General features: G+C 37.7%; 1 protein-coding gene across 2 annotated transcripts; it reads right to left on the bottom strand.

Moving 5' to 3' along the window:
* Nucleotides 1–4,158: 4,158 nt before the first annotated feature.
* On the bottom strand, nucleotides 4,159–21,214 carry OGFRL1 (opioid growth factor receptor like 1). Of its 2 annotated transcripts, none has more exons than XM_037987123.2 (7): nucleotides 20,696–21,214; nucleotides 16,516–16,602; nucleotides 16,284–16,365; nucleotides 13,450–13,528; nucleotides 13,285–13,351; nucleotides 13,029–13,174; nucleotides 4,159–8,424 (listed from the first exon to the last, which is right to left on the bottom strand). In XM_037987123.2, exons 1-7 carry the CDS (start codon nucleotides 20,927–20,929, stop codon nucleotides 7,761–7,763), a joined length of 1,359 nt encoding a protein of 452 aa, XP_037843051.2. In that variant the 5' UTR covers nucleotides 20,930–21,214; the 3' UTR covers nucleotides 4,159–7,760. The 2 variants fall into 2 exon arrangements, with proteins under 2 accessions (XP_037843051.2, XP_008011756.3); XM_008013565.3 differs by having other exon boundaries at nucleotides 16,284–16,362.
* Between the last annotated feature and the right edge of the window lie 1,139 nt (nucleotides 21,215–22,353).

Here is a 22,353-nt window from a genome sequence, read left to right as displayed (position 1 = left end):
TCCCCTCATGCTGGAAATACCAGCTTGTCTGTTTTGCATCCACTTTAGGATTAAAATAAGGAAAATGTTATGAATCTTTTCCCAGAATCTCTCCCGTATTAAAATTTACATTCTTGCAGAAGTGCAGGCTCACTCCTGCATTTATTACTGTCCTGAGAATCTTTGTTTTCTTTCACTTTTTCAATACCTTCAGACATTCAATCTGTGGGGAAAAGAAAATCGTATTTTCTGTTACCAGAATGTATTCATTCTTCCCTTATGAAAATGACTGCATGTGTGCACTTCTCTCTCTACTAAACCATTCATACAAAAGGCTGAAGTTAAAATCATGCTCATTCACCACTGAGGCTATTATTTGCTATCAGTTTCTCAGTTATGCACAATCTAACTTCACTCTCTTACTACAACTTATTCTTAGTTCTTTCATCCTCTCTCCCTGCTTACATAGAATGCAGCCAAGCTCAAATGTTATGCTTTTCCTCATTTTTGTCTACATTGTCCTGTGAGTCTCAGAGTAACCTCCTCACTTTCATCTTGCAATTTCAATTTTTCTTAATCAAAAACTTGACTACTTAAATATTAACCCACCTAAGTGAAAAACATCTTTCACCTTCATTAGCTATTCATATTCCTTCATCTGTAAGAAAAATACTTTTAAAACTGCATTACACAAAGAGATAACAATCAATATCCAAGTATTTATATATGTGATCTGTTCTGTAGAATCTGACAATAAAAATAACTTCATATATACATATGATTCACCCTTCACAATATTTATTTTTTAGGATAAAAGAAAATAATCTTAGTCTTATATGTTAATCATAAAAAATACATGTTTAATGACAGGAAAACAGCAAGTCACTTTTTCTAGTTCTTTAAAAATATTTTAATCATGCAAAATCACCATAATGTACTCTAGCACAATGCTAAAATGTTACCTAAGATGTAGTGGCTTTTATTAGTTTTACAGGATGTATATTTGGCAATAGTTATTAAAAATAATTACTCAAAACGAACTCTAACTCTATTATTTTAGAAACAATATTTTAAAATACAGCAGTAAGCAACAGAAACTATTGCTCTTTATACATTTTTGGCATAACACTGCCATACGGTTACAGAATTATAAAATAAGTATTTTATAGTACCATACAGATCCAGAAACTGGTTACAACTTCTACCACATACACATGGTATTGGTACTAACAAACATGCACAGCATTCTGTAATTCATACTGCAGTTGAATACAGAGCACAGAGAAGGCCCAGTGGCCACTGGAGAATCAGAGTTTATGTTATAAGTAAAACACATGTCTATGTAACAATCGTAGCCATTTTCCTGAAATATTTAAAACACAAGGGACATAATAGTTTCCAAAATGACATAATCTGCCGTCCTTCTTCTTAGATAATACTAAAAAAGAAAGATTACCTTACTTAGGAAACAACTTAAAGCCCTTTTTAAAAACAGGAGGAAAATGCTTGTCAAAGGACCTAACATTTTGCTCTCATTTGTTTCTCACAATTATAATGCCACACAATACGCTGTCAACTCTTGACAGTGTGGGAGTTACTTCACTCACAAACCACCTACCACTAGTCTTTCTCTTATCTGCAGCCAGTCCATCAATTTAACTTGTAAAATTACCAACTGTTGCTACACACAGGCAAAGGAATTAAACTTGGTAGCTGATCATTTAATTACATCTATCAGTCCACTGGAGGGCTTCAAAGCAGAGTAGGTGGAATTCATGGTTCAAATCAGAGTATTAATGGGATCTGTTTGCACACCAATACCTGATCTCCTTGGCACAAATACAGAGCTGATTCTTAAAGCATGTCCCCACAATAAAGCTTTTCTTAATCATTCGTCACCTGCTTCCAATAATTCTGGCACTTACACAAACTTATCAAGGGTTATGTCTTTATTTCTGTAGTGAGTTTCCTGTTGCTGTTTCTAGACTTTTATTTCATTTGTGTTTTATTTTTCTTCACATGAAACAAAATCTGTTAGCACTGGAAAAAAATGTTCATTTGACTAATGAGTGCAGAACGTAAATGTTTCTTAGTACCAAAACTTATTATCTATCTAATTTCTCTAGTTAATGTAAATTGTTACACAAACTATAATTTAAAAGGTAAAACTATGACAAACCCTAAAGCTTAAATATTTTTAGAAAAAAAGGTATTTTAGCACAGTAAGTGACCATTACTGCCTTTTCTCTGAATCATTTTATAAGATTTTATATTAATATACACCTATGAATGAACAACTTCCCTCATTTTTTAAATTAAATAAATAAGGGTGACGGAAAAAAACTCATATTTCAATGTTTCCCAAGATCGTTAAGATATAACTACAATTTCCTAGTGCCCAACTGCTCACAATTTTCTAAATAACTACAAAATAAATTATAGCAGGTATTTTATGAGAACTGATATCCACCAAAATTGTGTATGGAGTCCATGATGGCCCATCCTCCCCAGAAGTCAGAGCTCACAGTGCCCAACACCCTCATTATCCAGGGCAGAATCTGAGGACCCATCATGCCAGTGGAGAAGGGTGGAGCCCAGCACTGGCATCACTTTCCTGAGACACCTACATTGATTCTTGTCCCTTCTCCCTCTCTGAACTCTACTTCCAGCCAGTTTGGGTCATAACACAAAACATTTCATTGTATTCTCTACATGAAAACTTTAATTCAGGAAAATAAACATATTAAGAGGTTATTATTTCCCTCAAATAACTGAAACAATAAACTTCAAAACAGAATAAGAAAAAAAAATGACAAAGAACACTCTCTGTAATCTAGGAAAAATGCAAAAACAGTGCTTTTTACATGATTCTAATGAGACTACAGCATAAAAGTTTTTCAAATTAGTTTCAGATTTCTCCAACTGCCTACTGGAATTAAACTTTTAATAATTTCTCTAATATAATTCTATTTCTGCATCTGTCTACATCTAAGAAGAAGCAAAACATAAATATTACTTGTAGTAACTAAGGAATGGTTAAAATGAAAATTGGGCTATGTAGCTAAACTACCAAAAGCATAAATAAATGTAACAGACAGTATAGTCAGTATAGTTAGTCTTTCTTACTCTAAACACTTTTTGTCAAATATAACACATTGTTGAATATCATGATGAGGACACTTCTTTATGAACTGATGCTATCATCCCAAACAGCAACTTCTCCAAAATGATAAAGCACCAACTAAATTTCATTAAAAGAACTGATATTCATGGTTTAGAAAGTTCCCAATGATGAGATTTTATAGTGGAGTAAATATGTAAACTTCTGAATGAATACCATTTACATTTGTTAAGGCACATCTGGATACCTCCAGACAGTCATATTTATAGCTATATTATTATTAATTTCAATAATAAGGGATATCTAAAAACACATTCTGTCCCTGAACACAATCTGCTGGGTGGGTTGGATAACTAGTACTCACTGTCACCCGAGAGATTACCCACACAAATCTGTTCCTGTAATAAACAGTACAAAACTAAAAGAGAAGCCAGCAAATGTACACTCCTAATTTTCTAGATCCTACATTGACCCAGGCCATTTTTCTCTACAACTTCACCTACATTTAATGATTCTAGCATGTCTAAATACAGCCTACCTTATACTCAACACATATACCCCAAATGAGAGAGGGGAATTACCTAAGTGGAAAACAAAATAGATATCTTCAAAAACATTCCTACAACAGAGGATCGCCACTCACCCCAAACAGACATTAAAGACGTGTCGATGTACTTACAATCAAGCAAGATCAAGAATATCCTTTATATCTTAGATTAGAAAACAAAGCTTTAGAAGAGCCTCAATTATAGTTTTAAAAATGCTTGATTACTCAGTATGGATGAATCCTCAGCCATAACTCTATTATGAACTTGAAAATGTAATATTCAAACAATTAACCAAATATTCTCCCCCGACTTGGTTAAACCAATTTTTGACCACTCAATGTTGAGGTTCATTTACTACTATGATTTTTCAAAGACTAACTCAGATGTAACACTGTACTGTTTTTCCTTTCCACCACATCATACTTTCACTCAGATTAAAGTATAAAAGCTAGAAGCAGGATAGGTAATTTTATATGACAAAATATGAAACAATGACTATGACAGGCATTATGGCATTTTCATATGTTTATATTTTTAATACTTAGCAAAAAAATACTTAGAACTTCTCTAGTAACTCCTGAGTTATAGATTTTATTTTCTCATTGACGCTGGAAAAAAAGTAGTCCCAAAACCTAAATTCAAAATAAAACTATACAACATAATTTTTGAGTTGACAACCAGACTTGATTTAGAGAAAGTAAACATATTTTCAACTCTATCATTAATCTTTTGAATTTCTCATGAGATCGAGCATGAAAATGTATAATGGTACAATTATAAACTCATGTTATAAACTCTTTCTCTACTGTACAGAAATATATCTTATAACTATATGTCACTTTACAGTATTTCAAAATAGTTTCACATAATCTCCTTTGATATATGAAAGCACAAAATATTAGAAATGTTCTAGACTAATCAAGCGATATAACATCTATTTGCCATGAAATGCAAGTTAGTATTTTATCAATAGCCAATATTTAGTATCCTTGTACTCCACAGTACAACAACAATAAAGACTATAGATTTGTAAAGATCCAGTAATATTTTTAGCTATTTGGTCATGCTTCACTGCATTTTTTGTAACAGCTTCTCAATGAATTTCTGCAAGCATGTCGTAGTTTTTAAAAATACAAAACATAGGAGTCAAACCCAGAGAACTGTTTCATATATAAGACACACATAAATACATACCTATAGATCTTATTTAAAAAACTAATATACAAAGCATTAATAGAAAAAATTCTAGACACTCAATGTTTTTCTCCAAAAGGAATGATATCCTTTTACTTGTTCTCCACTGAATGATTATCTAAGTTATTTAGGGATTAAATGTAAGAAACATACTATTCTATGTGAATATGCATTTAAAAACACCATAGTGGGAAAAGGCCACTATTTAAGATGGATGCCAGGAAGTTTTCCCCTTGAGACTAAATATTCTCAAATGTAATGGTACAATCTAATCAAAATCCCTAAGTAGGAATAGTATTCTAAAAATTAAATTGCTAAATGAAATGTTTTTACTCATAAGGGCTCTAATATACTATACTTTCTAAGTAATTCAGATTATATTCATTGATTTTAATATCTGGTAACTTTATTAATATCATAATATCTGGTCACAGTATTTTAATATTATGCATTTAGAAAGTGGTCTGAACAGTTTATCATCTATATAAAATTGGTAAGTTATTTTGAATTAAATTGTGTTTCTACAATTCAGCCTAATTTGACAATCGCTTCTCATCCCCTAAACCCTGTATAACTATTTACTGAGCTCTATGGAAACATAGCTACAAGCACCACATAAGAGTGTCCATGTTTTTCTTGCATGTAAAATAGAAATTGAAATGCAAAAGCTGACTGCCAAATCCTAATACTCACAGAACACTAGGAAAACAAAAACTGGCATATTATGGGAACTAAAAATGAGAAAGTGTTCTATACTATACTTATTGGAATACAACGTACAACAAAGGTGCTACTGAGATTCATATAAAAAATTAGAGTTAAGCAACTGGCATGTTTCATGTAAACTTCAAAGCAGTAAAATCATATTTCTAGAGGCATACTGTAAGTGTAATGATTTTCAAGATATCCATTGCAGAAAATGGAGATCAATAGAGGCAACAGAAGATGACGTGTGATATGAAGTAGGACATATTACAAATTCCCTAGGGGAATAAAATGAATAGAACTTTTCTTAAAAGCCTAACAAAAAAGTTAATTCATTTCTAAATGAAATAAAGTATAAACGTTTCATCTATTCATTGCTTTAACCATATTTGTATGTATGCTTTGAAATTCTTATCACAGTGTCTTTTGATTTATAATAATAATTAGTAATAATATAGAAAACAAAACTGTTCTTAACCAGTGCTATGTAACATAATAAGTGCTTACTAGAGTTGCATATATGAACTTTTAAATTTGTTCTCAATTTTGAAGTTTGATAACTTAGAGATGCACAAAACTATACTTCTTTAAAAAGACACATTTGGGCTAAACAACATTACTAATTTCATAATCCACAGAACACTGACATATTCATGGTTTAAGGGACTACTGTCCTGTTCACAGTGCAAGAGGCATGCCTTTTAAAAATGAATAATTTCTTATTTTTTAATTCTTCAGTCATTTACATTCAGAATCAACCATCAAATTTATATGGAACAGCCACAGAGAGCAAAGTTCTTGTCTTGAACTTTTCAATCAACATGTGTTTTTAAGCACTTAATACTGAAAACAGTGTTATTAATTTAAACAAAGCAAAATCTTGAAGTCATACAATTAGAAGTCCCACTCTGTTCCATGTAGATTTCAATATAGATCATCCTAATGTACACAGTGGTCCCTTGATATCTGTAGGGGGTTGGTTCCAGGACCCTCTGCAGTTACCAAAATCTAGGAATGCTCATGTCCCTTATGTAAAATACTTTAAATCATCTCTAGATTACTTACAGTACCTAATACATACAATATAAATGCTATGTCAATAGTTGTTATACTGTATTGTTTAGGGAATAATGACAAATAAAAGGACTGCACATATTTAGTAGAGATGTAACCATCCATTTTTTCCAACAAATATTTTCAATCTGCGGTTGGTTCAATCCACAGATGCTGGACCCCTGAATATGGAGGGCCAACTACACTAGAAACACACATGCTAGCTGAGAAAGATGGTGGCTTAAGGGCATGGAAAGAGGCAAGGAGGTGAGGACAGCAGGACTGACAGATAAGCTGGGGAGGTCACAGTTCCACAAGGACATCCATTTCACTTACCAGAATCTACAAATAAACACGTTGAGGTACTGGAATCAAAGAATCCAAATTAGTTTCTGAATACATTTGAAAAGATCAAACACTTACAGTTAAAAAAAAAAAAAATCAGCCGGGCGTGGTGGCTCATGCCTGTAATCCCAGCACTTTGGGAGGCTGAGGCGGGCAGATCACAAGGTCAGGAGTTGGAGACCAGCCTGACCAACATGGTGAAACCCCATCTCTACTTAAAAATACAAAAATTAGCTGGGCGTGGTAGCACATACCTGTAATCCCAGCTACTTAGGAGGCTGAGGCAAGAGAATCGTTTGAACCCGGGAAGCAGAGGTTGCAGTGAGCCAAGATCATGCAACTGCACTCCAGCCTGGGCAACAGAGCGAGACTCCGTCTCAAAATAAAATAAAATAAAGTAAAATAAATCCCTAAATCAGGTAAAGGTATAGCAATCCAATGAAACTATCCTCTTTATTTCCTTCATGTAGACTATAATGTCTCAAAAGAATGTATTTTGCATACCAAACACTACATGGTAATTTCTAGATACTCTGAAAATCTTTTCAAAGTAATTATTATACACAAAATTTGAAAATTCACATCCTAAAAGCATTGCAGAATATATTCATTTATGGGGTCTTATCTTAAATCTCCTTATTAGTTATTCACTTCATTGTCATCCAAAATAAAAAAACAAACAACAAAATGCTTATGACAGAAATCACAAACAGATGGCTAAAATTTGAAATTGACCTCGTCTCTGTTCTTTAGGATAAATGATACAGTAGTTTTTTCCTCTCTAACCTAAACTGGCCTATGGGTTTTCTGATAATTCACTGTGCTAGTACAGCATCATGGCAATTTGTATTTCCAGGATTTTCACTGTCTTGGTTATGATTTTCACCTTCTTCATTATTTTCAGGAGATACACTCTCCTTTTTTTCTGTGGGATTAGTACCTGTTTTCTCGGATTGAGAATTCACATTCTCAGCATTACTGTCCTTCTCTGTATTTCTTGGCTTGGCAGCTTCATTGCTGGGCTCTGGGCTGGGCCTGTCTGTCTCTTCCACAGGCTCTTTTGGTGCCACTTTTTTTTCTTCAGCTGTTTTGCTATTTAAATGAACAGCTGAGGAGGAATTTTTGGAGTCCTTGGCTTTTTTGTGCATAGAAGTTTGACTGTTATGACTGGAGGCGAGAGGGGAAGACATTTTCTGGGCTTTGCTTCCCTCCGGCTGTTCTTTTCGAGGCGGTCCCCAGATAAAGTTCTCTGAAGGCGTGTAGTGTTTCTGGGCGAACCGCAGGAGCTTTCTCCTTTCTCTTCTGTCTCTAATTGTATAAACAAAATACTCTAGAGCACTCTGCTTAATATTGGGAATAGTATTCTCCACAAGAGCTTCATGAAGAATAAATTTTACAAGAGGAGATTTAAAACTTTCATATCCAAGCTCACCAAGGCTTTTAAGAATACGAGTGATTCTTAAATAGTTGTGCTGGGACCTGGAAGAGAGGATTGAACAAAATGAGTGGGGGAAATCAGGTGCAGGAAGGAAGGAGAATGAAAACTATTGGGAAAATATTTTTTATGGAAATGTAAGCCATGGAAATATGCCGAGTAATGACTTTTTAACGCTATATTTGATACCATTAAGAATAATCCCGAGGGTATTAAATCCTTAGGCCACAATGTAACGTCAATCTGTGTGAAAGTCAAATTTATAAAATAAACTTCCCTTGTCTGTTGAGTTCTTCACATTAGAAAAATATTTAGATTTAAATTTATTACCACTGTTGAATTGTTGTTTATTACTGAAAATACACTGAAGATGAATTTTCTAACAGAGCATTTATTTGCACCAACATCAATGTACTGTACTCATCACAGGTAACCGTTGCTAAACATAAACGCATCAGCTAACAGCTGACTGGTGCAATTTATAGTGCCAGCTGATCAGCAGAATCCACCACGTAAGCCAACCGATAAGGACGGTGGCAAAAACCACTCTGCTCTGCTAGAGCAGTTCTGACAAGGGATACGAAACTGACTTATTTAGCAGAGCACAGTTCACCAGTTAAGGGCATGGGCTTTGGAGTCAGAGCTGAGTCCACACCCTGGCTCTGTGACTTACCAGCCAAGTGCAACTATGTTTCTCTATGTCTCAATATCCTTATCTGTAAAATGGGGAAAAGTGCCCACTACTTACTGGACTGTTGTAAGAATCAAATGAGATGATACACATGCTCGGTATATAGAACTCAGGAAGTACTAGATACTATTTAAAACTATTAGTATTATAATTTAAAGATATGAGATTAAGGACCACAATATTTGTACCTATCCCAACTTAACCTAATTTTCTTCAATCTCTGGTCAGTCTCTCCTCCTCTTTCCCTATCCCATGATTTTAAATCTTATTTCTAATGGCCTTGATTCCGTTCATTTTCCCCCAGATTACACTAACATCTTTCCTCTCTATCACAAAACTAATGCCATTACTGGATCAATGTTTGCCAATCTATTTTGTCACAATTCATAATGTAACTCCCCAAACTCACTCAGCTCAATCTTTGCTTTATTACACATGCCTTGTCAAATTCTAAAAGAATCATCAGCCACATATATTAATCATAGGTGTTGTCAATGGCCCAGGTATTTATTTACCCAATATTGCCACATAACCATAACCATCACTTATTTCTAACTTCCTAAAGCCTGTTTTATACCTCATACACGGAACTTTCTGCAAACATTATATATACCTGTCCTAGCTTCCAAAAATGCTTAAAGATTTTATTTTGAAATAATTAGCAAATTACTTGGGAAGCAGGGATAAAGATGTTGATGAATTAAGGGATGGCAGGGTATGGTTCCATGGTCTTATGTTTCAATGAGAACATTTCTTTGCACGAAACAAAAACCTTAATGTTTCAGACTAACCAAACACTGGAAAAGCTCAGCCCAACAGTTGATCATCTTCATCTTTCTGGATGTTTACTAAAAAATTATTGTCTTAACATTCAACTCTGAAGCCCAGAGGGTAAAATGCAGCACAGATGTCTCAGTTTTATACATCTGTATTTTTAAATAGGAAGTAACGCACTTGAGACAATAGAAATTTGGGTACAGTTAAGACAATGTGTCACTAACAGCAGGAGCAACTTAGTTGTTACATTCCTATGGAGTTTGCATACTCTAAATACTTAGTGACAAAACCTTGGGCAATTCTGCTTCATATGTCTGTGAGAAAAAGATGTATAGAAAGGTGGAAGAATTTGTTTTTGAAAAAAGAGGAACTCAGCCGGGCGCGGTGGCTCACGCCTGTAATCCCAGCACTTTGGGAGGCCGAGGCGGGCGGATCACAAGGTCAGGAGATCGAGACCATGGTGAAACCCCGTCTCTACTAAAAAATAGAAAAAAATTAGCCGGGCGCAGTGGCGGGCGCCTGTAGTCCCAGCTACTCGGGAGGCTGAGGCAGGAGAATGGCGTGAACCCGGGAGGCGGAGCTTGCAGTGAGCCGAGATTGCGCCACTGCACTCCAGCCTGGGTGACAGAGCGAGACTCCGTCTCAAAAAAAAAAAAAAAAAAAAAAAAAAAAGAGGAACTCTATGACTAAAGAAAATTTACTATATTTGCAACCAACTCAATTTTATATAGCCAATCCTAGATGAATGCTGAAGTTAAAATTTCTGTATACATTTACTATATCTATATATTCTCCAATTAAAAATATTTATATAAAAGTATAAAAGGACAAAAATCTTGGGTTAAAAAATGATGATGAGGATCCTAGAACAAAACTACAAAATAAAGCAATTAGGTGTTTCAGTATGACTTGTAATCAATGTCATAGTGAAAGACTAAATGGTATAGAAGAGACTGGCTAAAATCCTTATAGTGTATAAACCATCTTAGGATTACACAATAGGCAAAAGAAAGAAGCTGAGGTTCCAGACAGAGGTTAAGGGTAGCAAATAGTGTTGAAACTGCAGGAAGACTAGGGAGGTAAAGAGAGAAGACATACAAGGTGAGAACTAGAAAACAGAAAATAAAAGTTAAAAGGCACCCCAGAGTCTAAATATGACTCAGTAATCCAAGTTGATTACAAACAAAATTGAAAACACAGTCTAGTGGTTGGTCCATATATTTGTACTGTCATGTTTGAAAATATTTTGCCTCTTTTAAGGTCAGTTGTTCACTCAATGTTATTTCATTTCACCTTGATTCAATATTTTCCTCTGCTTGGCTACTATAAATATATTGAGTTCCCTGCCTACTCTAAACTACTCAAGATGCTATACACATTAAAATACAAATAAGTTGTGACATTTAACAATAAGTCAGAAAAGGACCCAATTGAAGAAGAAAATAGAATAGACGTTTTCATAGAATCCTCTATCATTTGTTCAAATCTAGTCAGTAAAGATGTTTTGCAACTAAACTAGAGAAGAAACAGCATGTTTTCTGGCAGATTCTCAGTTAATTCACAGCTCAAAAAGCTCTATGCTGACAATAGGTGGCAGAAAGAAAGGACGGGGCACAGGAGTGAGAAGTGACTTAGCTCAGGCTACTCTCCCCTGCCTCAACCCTGGAAATTGTTTAATTAAAGCCTTAAAAAGAGACTCTGTTTCCACCTATAAATCAGAGAATATGACAACAAAACTCCAAGGAGGATTTAAGCTGAAGACTATATTTTATTCATCATTTATTCACTCAATAAAAATTGACTAAGCAAGATTGCTATTCCAACCAAAAATAACAAGTTTGAGGTGAGTCTCTAAAATGGTAGTCGTTATGTCCATGAAAAATGAGGTATTATCAAATCCTTTCAAAAGATTTACTTTTACTTTTGCTGTGTTTCATGTCAATAGGCTGCTTGCATGTAGTTCTTTCACAGTGTAACATAAGTGTTTAGAAACTTTGTCCAGAGCTAGCCACCTGCATTGCTTAGGTACAGGTATATATACTTATGCTTTAAGTGCCCTATATAAGTCAAATTTAACTTCAGTTATAAGTTAACGGGTCTTCCAGTCAGGAACATAAAGCTTTATGTCCATATCTTTAGTGTTTTAGTACAAACTACCATTTTAATATCATTGATTATAAGTAATAAAGTAAAAAGAAGGCTTAACATTAATATTTATACCCATCTTACCAAAGAAAAACGAAAGTTCTATAAAAACACACACAAAAATAGTTAACTGGTGCACAAAACTCAGACTGCTGTAGCCAAAGGAAAATTGCTTAGGTTAGTTGTAATTTTTTTGCTCTTAGTACTTGCTCAGTTTAGCTAATTATAATATGCTTAAAAGTACTTTAAAGCTGGTGGCTGTATAGGCCAGCATTCACAAATAATTCAACTATGATTAGTTTAAATGTAACTATAATTCGTTAAAATTTAACTATAATTTAAAAAGAAAAAAGACAGTTTGCATATGAAGAAAATATTAAGAAAAATACACTTCGGTTATGAGTATTAACAAAAGTTATAAACATCCAACCAAATGAATACAGCAAAACAATTCCAAATAAACTATGTTAAAATGTTCTTCATAAGTTTTGGGACTTTTTACCCAAAATGAGTTTTTGATTTTTACCTTAATAGTGAAGACAAGTGTAATTTTCTCTCTGTTTTAGTAAAAAGTATGGACCCATCTCATTCTTATAAAATGATTTTTATCCATCATAGGCTTAATTCATGAATTTAAGAAGGCATCATGCTTAGAAACAGATTATGCCCCAAGAAGCTTACAGCCTACAAGAAGGGATACACAGAATTGTACACAAGCAGTAACAGTAAACTCCGAGAAATGTGGCATACGGAGGAGCGGAAAGGCAACATTTGGCTGTGGGCAATAGGAAGATTTCGGGGAGAAACAGATCTGAAGCTGAATAACTGTGTTTCTACCTAGAATTTTGTTCCTTTTTGTTGTTGTTTTGTTTTGTTTTAGAATGTGATACAGGAATGTAATGCATTTCAGACTAGCTTTTGAATCCAAATTCCTGGGCCCATCTCATCTGCTGTTGTTTCTGTGTTTCACAGAGAACTCTGACCAAGGGAAAATAACTATGCTGGCCCCTGATGTATCACAGGGGCTTTACTTACTCATTCAGGTGCTGAAATCTTTCCTGCCAGTTAACAGCCCGAGCAACATTTCCAGTTTTATCAGTCAGTTTTATTCCAAAAAATTCTAGCATCATTTTATAAGCCAGGAGGAATCTTCTAATCGCTTCTTTTGTTTTTTTGAATTCCTAATATAAAAAGTGAAAAAAGTCAACTGAAATGATTCAGGAGCTACAAGGACAGTCAAATAGCAATATTATTTGGCCACCCTGTATAAAATGAAATGAGTCTGCATTACCTCAATTTCATACGTAGTTAGTTCTTTAGCATAGAAGTTCAAGCCTTGTTCTCTCAGGGGGAAAAGCCTATTTTTTTAAAAAAATAAAATTTTTCTATGAACATTGTCTGGGAAACATACATGATTAAATAGGACATGGTTCAAGATAGATAATATGTAACTGACCATTGAATGTAAGTGTGGTTGTGCTCCAGTTTTTCATAATCTCCTTTCCATTTATTTAGAACTTCTTCAATGTAAACACCTAAATAGTGAATATTTAAAAATGAATCAGACATTTAAAACATTGTGAAGGCATTTTAAGACTCGAATCACTTGAGTTTTATATTAAAACTTGTTTAAATTGAATAATAGCACATAAGAATAATGCTTTTAAAAAGATGAATACCCTATGCCCATATATTCAGTTATGTGATAAATCTAATTAAAAAAAAATAATAGCACCTCAAATTGCAGAAGGCTTTGTTGGGCAATGTACTCTAAAGCAGAGCTGGGCAAACTGTGGCCTGCCAGCTGTTTTGTAAGTAAACTTTTATTGGAATATAGCCATGCACATTCATTTATGTACTGTCTATGGCGGTTTTTGTACTACAATAGCAGAGCTGTGTAGTTGCAATACAGACCCACTGTCCCCCAAAGCCTAAAATATTAACTCTTTACCCCTGTACAGAAAAAGTTTGCCAATCCCTGCCCTAGTAGTTATATAGTTCTTTAAATACTAGATTGGTTCAAAATGAAATGCATCCTAGGGAAAAAGAAAGAAAGGGGAATAGAAAGGGAAGAAAAGAAATGAGAAGGAGAAAACAAAGGGGAAGGAAAGGGAGAAAAGAAAAATGTAGGAAAAAGTTGTAAGTGCTTACCCAATGCTGTGCCCATATTACATAGAGTGCACATTATCTAGCTTAGTCTTTACAGAGCGCTCCCAGTGTTATGATCCTCATTTTAATAATGAAGAAACTGGGCGAGTTGTTCAAAGTTACACACTAGTAAAAAAAGTAAATCTTGAAGTGCAACATAGATCTTTCTGGTTCCAAGAAGTAAGCACTTTTTACCCCATCCATTTTTCCCCTACAAGAACTCACAAAAACAAAATCCTCCTGGTTCCTATGTCTGTCAAGGTCCTTACAATTAACTAGCCATTCAGTCAATCTTGTAGGAAAAAAACCCACAGCAATATAATATTTCTCCAAACGTAACTCATCTCATTCTTGTTTCCTCCAGAGATCACCAGTTTACAGTAGAGGCCCACTCTCGGAAGGCTTGGTAAAAAGTTGTTTTGAATCATATTGTTGGCTTTATTGGCATGTTGAAACCATTTACCTCTGTAATTTTCCATTTGTTTTCCTTTCCAATTACCACTCCTCCTGCCTGATAAGTGAAACATACTATTGCAAGATTATGCTTACTGGCAAGTAGTGTGTGTGTGTGCATATGTGCATGGGTGTGTATACTAGGGAGGAAAGTGAGTTAATATAATTTATATAATAAACTAGGATAATATTTTATGTGACTTTAGCTAAAACTTCTGACCCCTACCAATCATAAGATTTCAAAATAAACTTTGTAATAAAGATGAACAAAAATTCAATATATTGCTTGAAATTACTTTTTAAATTAATATTTACAAAATAAATTCCCTAGTAGAAAAAAAATAGAGTTAAATACTATCATAGCTTTCTGTTCAATATTTTTAATACGTGAAGGCATTCCTTTAGGAAAATTGTATGAAATTCAAATCTGACTCAAATTAACAATCTATCATTGCATTTCTTCAAAAGATTTTTCTACCCCAAGTCCTAACAAAATGAATAATTTAGCCAATATTTTTCCATTAGTAAATAAAGCAGCACATTTCTATCATTAGTAAATATAACTGTGCAATTTTATCCAGAGGTTTCCCTCCACATCACAGCAGACTTTTGGGATACCAGAAAGCTAAAGACAAGTAGATCTGGCCACATCAATAATGTTCTCAAATAATAACTCACACTGGTAGGTCTGTCGGTATACAATACTGGGACTCCCTCCTCCCAAACTCCATCCAGACTTTAGACCTCTTGCCTCAAGTTAGTTCACCAAAGAATGCAAGGTCCTGCCACTTGAAAGCCTTGCAATCTATCACCTTCATTCCATGACTCACAGTGCTGTGGAACTGGCTCAGTTTCCACTGAGAGCAAATAGCAGAAGCCAGGGCAGTCTGACCACCTCACACAGAAAAGGGCTCTTGGGAGACAAGCCAGCTTTGCTAGGGTGACCTAGATAAAATTAGGATGACCACCACGAACCACAGCATGATGCCTCAATGAAATATGCAATGTTGTGGTCATATTACCATAGCAGCTGCATCTTCTCACTATGGGTTTGGAAAATATCCTAGGAGAGCAATTGCAGAGTTGGGAAGGACACAAGTGTATTTGGCAGAGTTGGATGGAGATCTACTGTATCTGCAGTTCCCTTCCCAGAATATTGGAACTCCAAACAGGAATTGCTGTAGATTCCTGATACCTGAATCTGAAAACTGACAGGAAAGATAATTCTAAATACAAACAGCACTTTTCAATCACATGCTAAATAATTTTTAGCTATGGTACAATGGAAAGAACAGTGGACTCTAGAACCTGCAATTGAGTGACCTAAGCTTTAAGTCCTAGTGACCTAATCTTTGACATCAGAAAGCTGAATTTGATCTTCTCTACTGTTCCTTAATAACCTAAAATTCTGTGGTTCTGTACATCTCCTCTCTCTTCCTCTCACAAAAATTGTCCCTACTATCTTTCAGATAATAGCGATGTAAATAAGGAAAATACCATTAATCCATAGCTCTTCCTCCAGGATTTACCAAGTGCATGCTCACAAACCTATGGTCTAGGATGTGGGGGACACATTAGACTGCATAGCAAAGTAAATCCAATCAATGAAACAAACCACAAAATAAACAAAGAATAACCAAGTGTGTGTGATTATTTAAAGTGCAATTTATCAAGTAGTACGTTACTCACCATCTGGCTTGAATGGAATTTTATTCTTATAAAAACGAAGATTGCTCAAGTCATTTTGATATCGGATATCTTTGAAGTTCTGCTAAAGGAAAAAATCAATCAATCTCCAGCACATAGAAATACAGTAAAGGTACAAGGACCCTTCATGCATGTTTTCTCAGTGGCACCATAAAAATTTAAAAACAGAAGGAAAATAGTTTACATTTTAGAACGTAACATTCTATACTCTTACTGGGTACTGGTGTCGGTACTTGTACAAATCCCTCGCAGCATAAAAACTTCTCTTTGGTTTGGCAGTTGCTTCAGTGGAATCACCACCCTGAAATAAAAAGTGAAACTCTGTTTACATGTTGACGCAAGATAATTTCACAAAAAAATTTCCAGAACAAACTTATAAGGAAGAGCCATAAAGAAACCCTGAAAATTGTCAATCTGTTCAGATTAATGAAAATATTATAAATGTTCCTTTAATAACGCTTACTAGCAATATTTCTTAGCGTCCTGTTTTTCTTATTTGAACCAATAATATTTGTCCTAAGATATATTACTGGAAAAAACACTTTATTATTAACCAAAAACCGAAAGAGGCCAATGTTATGGATCAATATCCATCAGAAATAGAACTCAAAAAGGAATTCAATACATTTATTTACTAGATGATTATACAAGTGATTCTATGATAAAACTTACTTCAGAATATTTTACATAATACTATGTTAAGATAATAAATCAATTCTGCAAAGAAAATTTTCATTAAATTTGCAACATTTAGCTGTATTTAGAAGTCAAGAAATATTTATGAAAAGAAAGGATTTTAAAACAAACTATCTTTCTAAACTCCATCCTTTATAACACCATGACAGGTACACAAAGGCATGAATAATCATCTGTTCACTGAATAATACAATGTGATATAAACATTTAAAATATATGCACACAAAGCAATAAAATGCTCTTAAATGGAATGATGTCCAATTGAAATAACTTGTATGTAGAAGTTTACTCATACTAGTTAAACTCTAAGCAAAATTCCTATCACCATGAACTGATTTTTAAAGTATAAGATGTGGGTTAATATAATCGATTTGCATTCCCTATATGTACTATTATAATGTAGGAGAAAGTGCTGATGACAATGATGAAAAAGAAAAACTTTAGACCTTTAAGAGTCATTAAAAGCTTTGCCCCAAATTCTTTTCTCCTCAACCCCTGTCCTCCATCTGTGTTGACAGATTGGCATCCTCTAAGTAATTTTCACACATTTTTGAAGTAGCGTGATTCTCACTATTACTACAAGTACTGAGTTACTTCAACACCAAATCTTCTGATGCTTAACATTAGTTACTCTGTCATGTTACATAAGCAAGGAAAAGCTTCAATTCTGGTCCTTGCCACAAGTTTCAAAATAGCTCTGCCTAGCAAGTTTCTGAATCTATTTAGCCTGAGCTACAACCATATGAATCATCATCCTACATTTGTATAGAAAGCACTCTCCATTTACAAAGCACTTACATATATAGTGGAATAGACAACAAACAGGGTTGACAGTCAAAAGGCATTATTTCATTTGATTCTTAAAACACACCTGACTGACAGTTAATTAGTATTTCCATCTTAGAAACAAGGTATCAGGAGCTTAGACAAGTTGCACACCATCCAGAGTCCAGTGACAGTGCAAGAACAAGAATCCCAGGCTCTGGGTTCAAGTCCAGGTCTGAATCAATCTCAGTCACACTAGAAAATGAAGGATATATGGAAACCTTGGTGTAGTATCAGTAGCCCAAGACTTGGAGTCAGAAGACCAGGAAACTTAACGCTGCTGCTGCTTGGTATTTGTGAGGCCTTAAGCAAACCATTTAGCTGAATCTTAGTTTTATCATCTCTGAAATAAAGATAATGACTCATGCCCTACCTATTTCTCAGGATTATCATAAGAATGACTGTGTCCTGCCAGCATCTGCTCCTGCTCTTCCAACCCCTATTCCCTTTGGACTCTACCCAGACCCCTTTCACCTGTTCAGACAAGGATTCTGTTGTTCAATATTGTTCCTCTTTCCTGGATCATCAAAATTTCCCTCTCTTCTGGATCTCACACAAACATGCTGCAGTATCTTTAATATTAAAATAATAAATATACAAAACATCCTTGACCCAAGCCTACCATCAATTACAGATCCATATATCTACTCCTTTTTTATAGTAGATCACCACCAAAGAATTGCCCATACTTTCTGTCTCCTTCTCTTCTTTCCCCATTTTCCCCTGACCCACCTCAATCAGGCTTTTGTCCTCAGCATTCCAAAAAAATAGTTCTTGTGAACTTCACCAATAAATGTCCATTTTGCCAAAAACCATTTCTTAATGTTCACCTCAGGTGACTTTCCAACAGCACTGGGCCAATTAAAGCATCCCTCCTTCCTGAAACCGTCAGTATTTGGCTTACAGGATACTACACTTTCTTAGTTTACTTTCTGTCTCATTGGGCCCCCCTTGTCAGCCTTCTTTTTTGGCTTCTCCTCCTCTTCACACCCTCTAAATGGAGGGGTGCCTAGGGTCCTCATTCGTCATCACTCCTTGATAACCCCTTATCTTCCCATGCCTTTCAATACCATTGATCTCAGATGCTGAGGACGCTAGTCCTGGACTAAGTATCCATTCATAGATGTAATTTAACTACCCAACAAATAATTAACTACCCAACGACTCTACTTGGATGTCTAATAGGATATCAAACTCAAGAGAATCTTTGATTTAACCTCCACAGCTGCATTCTCCCTAGACTTCCCTGTCGTGGTTAATGTCACCATCATTTGTCCAATATTCAGAGGGACTAGGATGATGCAATGGAACTGGTGTGAAGGAGTCAGTCTGGGATACGCTTTAAAAGTAGCTCCAGTATTACCTGCAAGTGGATTAGCTCTGAGAAATAGACAACAAACAGGGTTGTCAGTCAAAAGGCAAAATTGAAAAGCAGATTTTTTGGGAAAGTCAGACGGTGATACTAACAAGAAAAATTAATCATTAAAAAGGAATAGGGAGGGCTGGTGTAGTCTACTAGTTACTGGGGTTGCAACTAACTGACTGAACATTATTAAAATGTTTTATATAGATGGACCTGGTAAGTTGGATTGAATCTTAGCTGGTATTTTTTGATATTCCAAATTTCTGTAGGAGGTTACTTAATTGGGAGACAAACGGAAGGGAAAAACATGAGAATGCAGCATCTAATAATTTAATAAGATTGAATTAGCAATGCAAAACAACAGTAGCAAACCAGACACAGGGGCAGATGGAAATTCAGAATTCCACAGGTCCAAGGCGCTGATATCAGTGATAGACAAGACTTGGGTTTGCATCATCCTCGCCTTCAATGATCTTGGACAAGTTTTCCTTTCTCTCTAAGCCTCAGTTTTCTTTAAAATGGAGACCACACAGCAAACCCCCACCCCAAAATTGTAGGTCACTTAAATAACACGTTTAGCACAGAGCCTGCACTAAGACTTTATGATTTCCTCCTCACCTAAGTAGAGTTGATCATCAAGATGGTTGAGGCAGTGTTAGCTGTAATATTTCGGTTATGATTCCCCCAAAACCCTGTGGTCACATTGGACTTTGGGCTCCGTTTTCCCAATCTCCATCGCCCCTAGCTGATAAAGAGAAGGGCCTAATGCGGAGCTCAAACCTGAACCACCTCTAGGATGCACACTTTTTCAGGGAGCCGACTACATATTTCCTCCTTTTTAAAGTTCCTGATTATTTTCAGTGCATCAGAGGTTAAGGGGATTACGTATCTCTTGCCTAACCTCTCCTCCAAGCTGTATTAGTCAAACGGTTCAAACACAGTTGGATCAACAAGTCTTCGGGTGAAATAAGATTCGTGAAGAATACCCTGAATCCTAGGTTGAAAGGCCTGAGTTAGGCAGAACAGTGACGTATGAACTTCAGACGGGGGCCTACACTTCTGACGGTTTAGACCCCACTGTAGGGGAGAGCGCTGGCTGCCTGCACTTGTAGCCCCACCTTATTCTGAGTAATTTTGTTGTTGTTGTTGTTCCCAATAACACGGACTAGAGGGGTTGTCACAAACCTCTATTTTTAGACAGGTTCCTCCCACCCCACCTTCGCATAACCCAGCTGCGCTGCAGAGGCAAAGAAAACACCCATTCAAGTTGGGTTCTGCCTTGAGCCGTGCCCTCGGCCAGGCCCCAGGCCGGCAGTGGGAGGGTTCGGCGCTCTGGGCTCCTGCAGGCCCCCGGGCTCCACCGGGAGACAGGTCAGCCGCGGCGCGGAGGGGTCGGGTCGCAGGGGCGAGCAGCTACCTGGTGCCCCTGCCCTCCCAGCGCGAGGGCGGTTTGGCACTTGCCCCTCTGGGGCGCCCTGGCCCGACCCGAAGCCACCGCTGGGCCGCGTACCTGCTCGGCGCCCGCCGCCTCGGCGTCCTCGTCCGGCGCGGGGCTGGCGCGGGGCCGCCCGCCGGCTCGCTCCGGGGGCTGCGCGGGCTGCTCGGGCTCCTGCCCCGGGCCCTCGCCGCCGCCGCCCGGCCCTGGCTCCTCGGGCTCGGGCTCCGAGTCGGTCTGCCAGGTGGAGTCGCAGTCCTCCACGGTGGTGGGCTCGCGGAAGCTGACCCCGCCGAGCAGGTTGCCCATTGAAGAGGCGGCGGCGGGCGCGAGGCTGCGGGGCTGCGGGGCTGCGGGGCGCGGGCTGCGGCAGGCGCTCTACGGCCCGGGCATGGCCGCGGTGAGGGCGCTGGGCGGCAGCCTAGGCGCGCCCGCCCCGCACTGCCTCAGCGCGGCGAGCGGCGGACAGGCACCCTCGCGGGGAGGAGCTGGCGGCCCCGGGACCGCCGCCGCGCGCGCCTGAACCCGCCCATCCGGCTCCTTCTCCTCCCCACGAGCGGGAGAGGCCGCCTGCCCAGAGTCCCCGGGGGAGCCAACGGCGGCCCCCAGCCGAGCGCCGCCGGCCCCTGACCGCGCCTGCCTTCCTCGTTTCTCCCCGGAACACCTGCCTTCACGCGGCCCCCGGCTGTCCCCGGAGTGGATCGGGGTCGGCTGCTACCCTCGCAGCCCGGAGCCGGGGGACGCCCTCCCGGGGCATCTCCCAGCTGAGCGGGAAGAGGGATCCCGCGCAGCTCCGGGAGCTGAGGACTGGCGTGGACGTGATGTCGAGGAGGTGTCACCGTCAGCAGGCGGGTCCTGTCCGCACCCCCTCCCCCTCTCCCTGGTCCAGGAGGAAGACACTCCAGCTGCAGCAGAAGACAAAAGCTGATGCTGCTGGGCACCATATACACAGGAAATCCCAGCTGCCGCGACTGTACTTAGGGCAGCCACCTAGAGTGCGTGTGGTCTTAAAAAAGTCAGAGCTGTCAGTCACCTCATCTAATGAGCGAACGTCTCGTGAAACAAAAGGAACAGTAAGAACTGGACGATCACATTGATTTGTGGGTGACCTTACACCCACTCCAAATTGGTGCCCTGGATAGGCCAAAATCTCGGAATCGTAGAACATATGGCTGTTTCTAAGGGAAGAAGCCTTGGCCCTTTGGTCTCTTCTGCAAATGAAACAAGGAGGGAGAACTGTGTTATAGAAGTACTTTTTTCTTCTTCTTTCTTCCTTTTTGAGACAGAGTCTCCCTCTGTTGCCCAGGCTGGAGTGCAGAGGCGCGATTTCGGCTCACTGCAACCTCCGCCTCCTGGTTTCAAGCGATTTTCCTGCCTCAGCCTCCCGAGTAGCTGGGATTCCAGGCGTGAGCCACCGCACCCAGCCTGTAGAGGTACTTCAAGATAAGGTAGCATTATCAAATACGTGACCCAGAGGAAAGTGGCTGTTGTAAAATGTGTATTCTGACTTTCTAACTAGAAGGGAAGCCTCTTTGCAGGCAGCCCGCGTCTCAAAGTGTGTCTGTATTTATAGTGCTGTCAGCTTGGTGGGTGCTCAGTAAACATTTGTTAAATATGGACCGAGAAAAACGAGCTAGATATTTGCAGATTAAACTGTTGAACTTGGAATGAATAGTTTCTTTTTAAATGTTTCATGAAGAAGTAGGAAGCCAAATCATGTTAGATGGACTGTT

Source organism: Chlorocebus sabaeus, chromosome 17 (genome assembly GCF_047675955.1).
Source record: "Chlorocebus sabaeus isolate Y175 chromosome 17, mChlSab1.0.hap1, whole genome shotgun sequence".
Lineage (NCBI taxonomy): Eukaryota > Metazoa > Chordata > Mammalia > Primates > Cercopithecidae > Chlorocebus > Chlorocebus sabaeus.
This window is presented reverse-complemented; position numbering and strand designations above follow the sequence as displayed.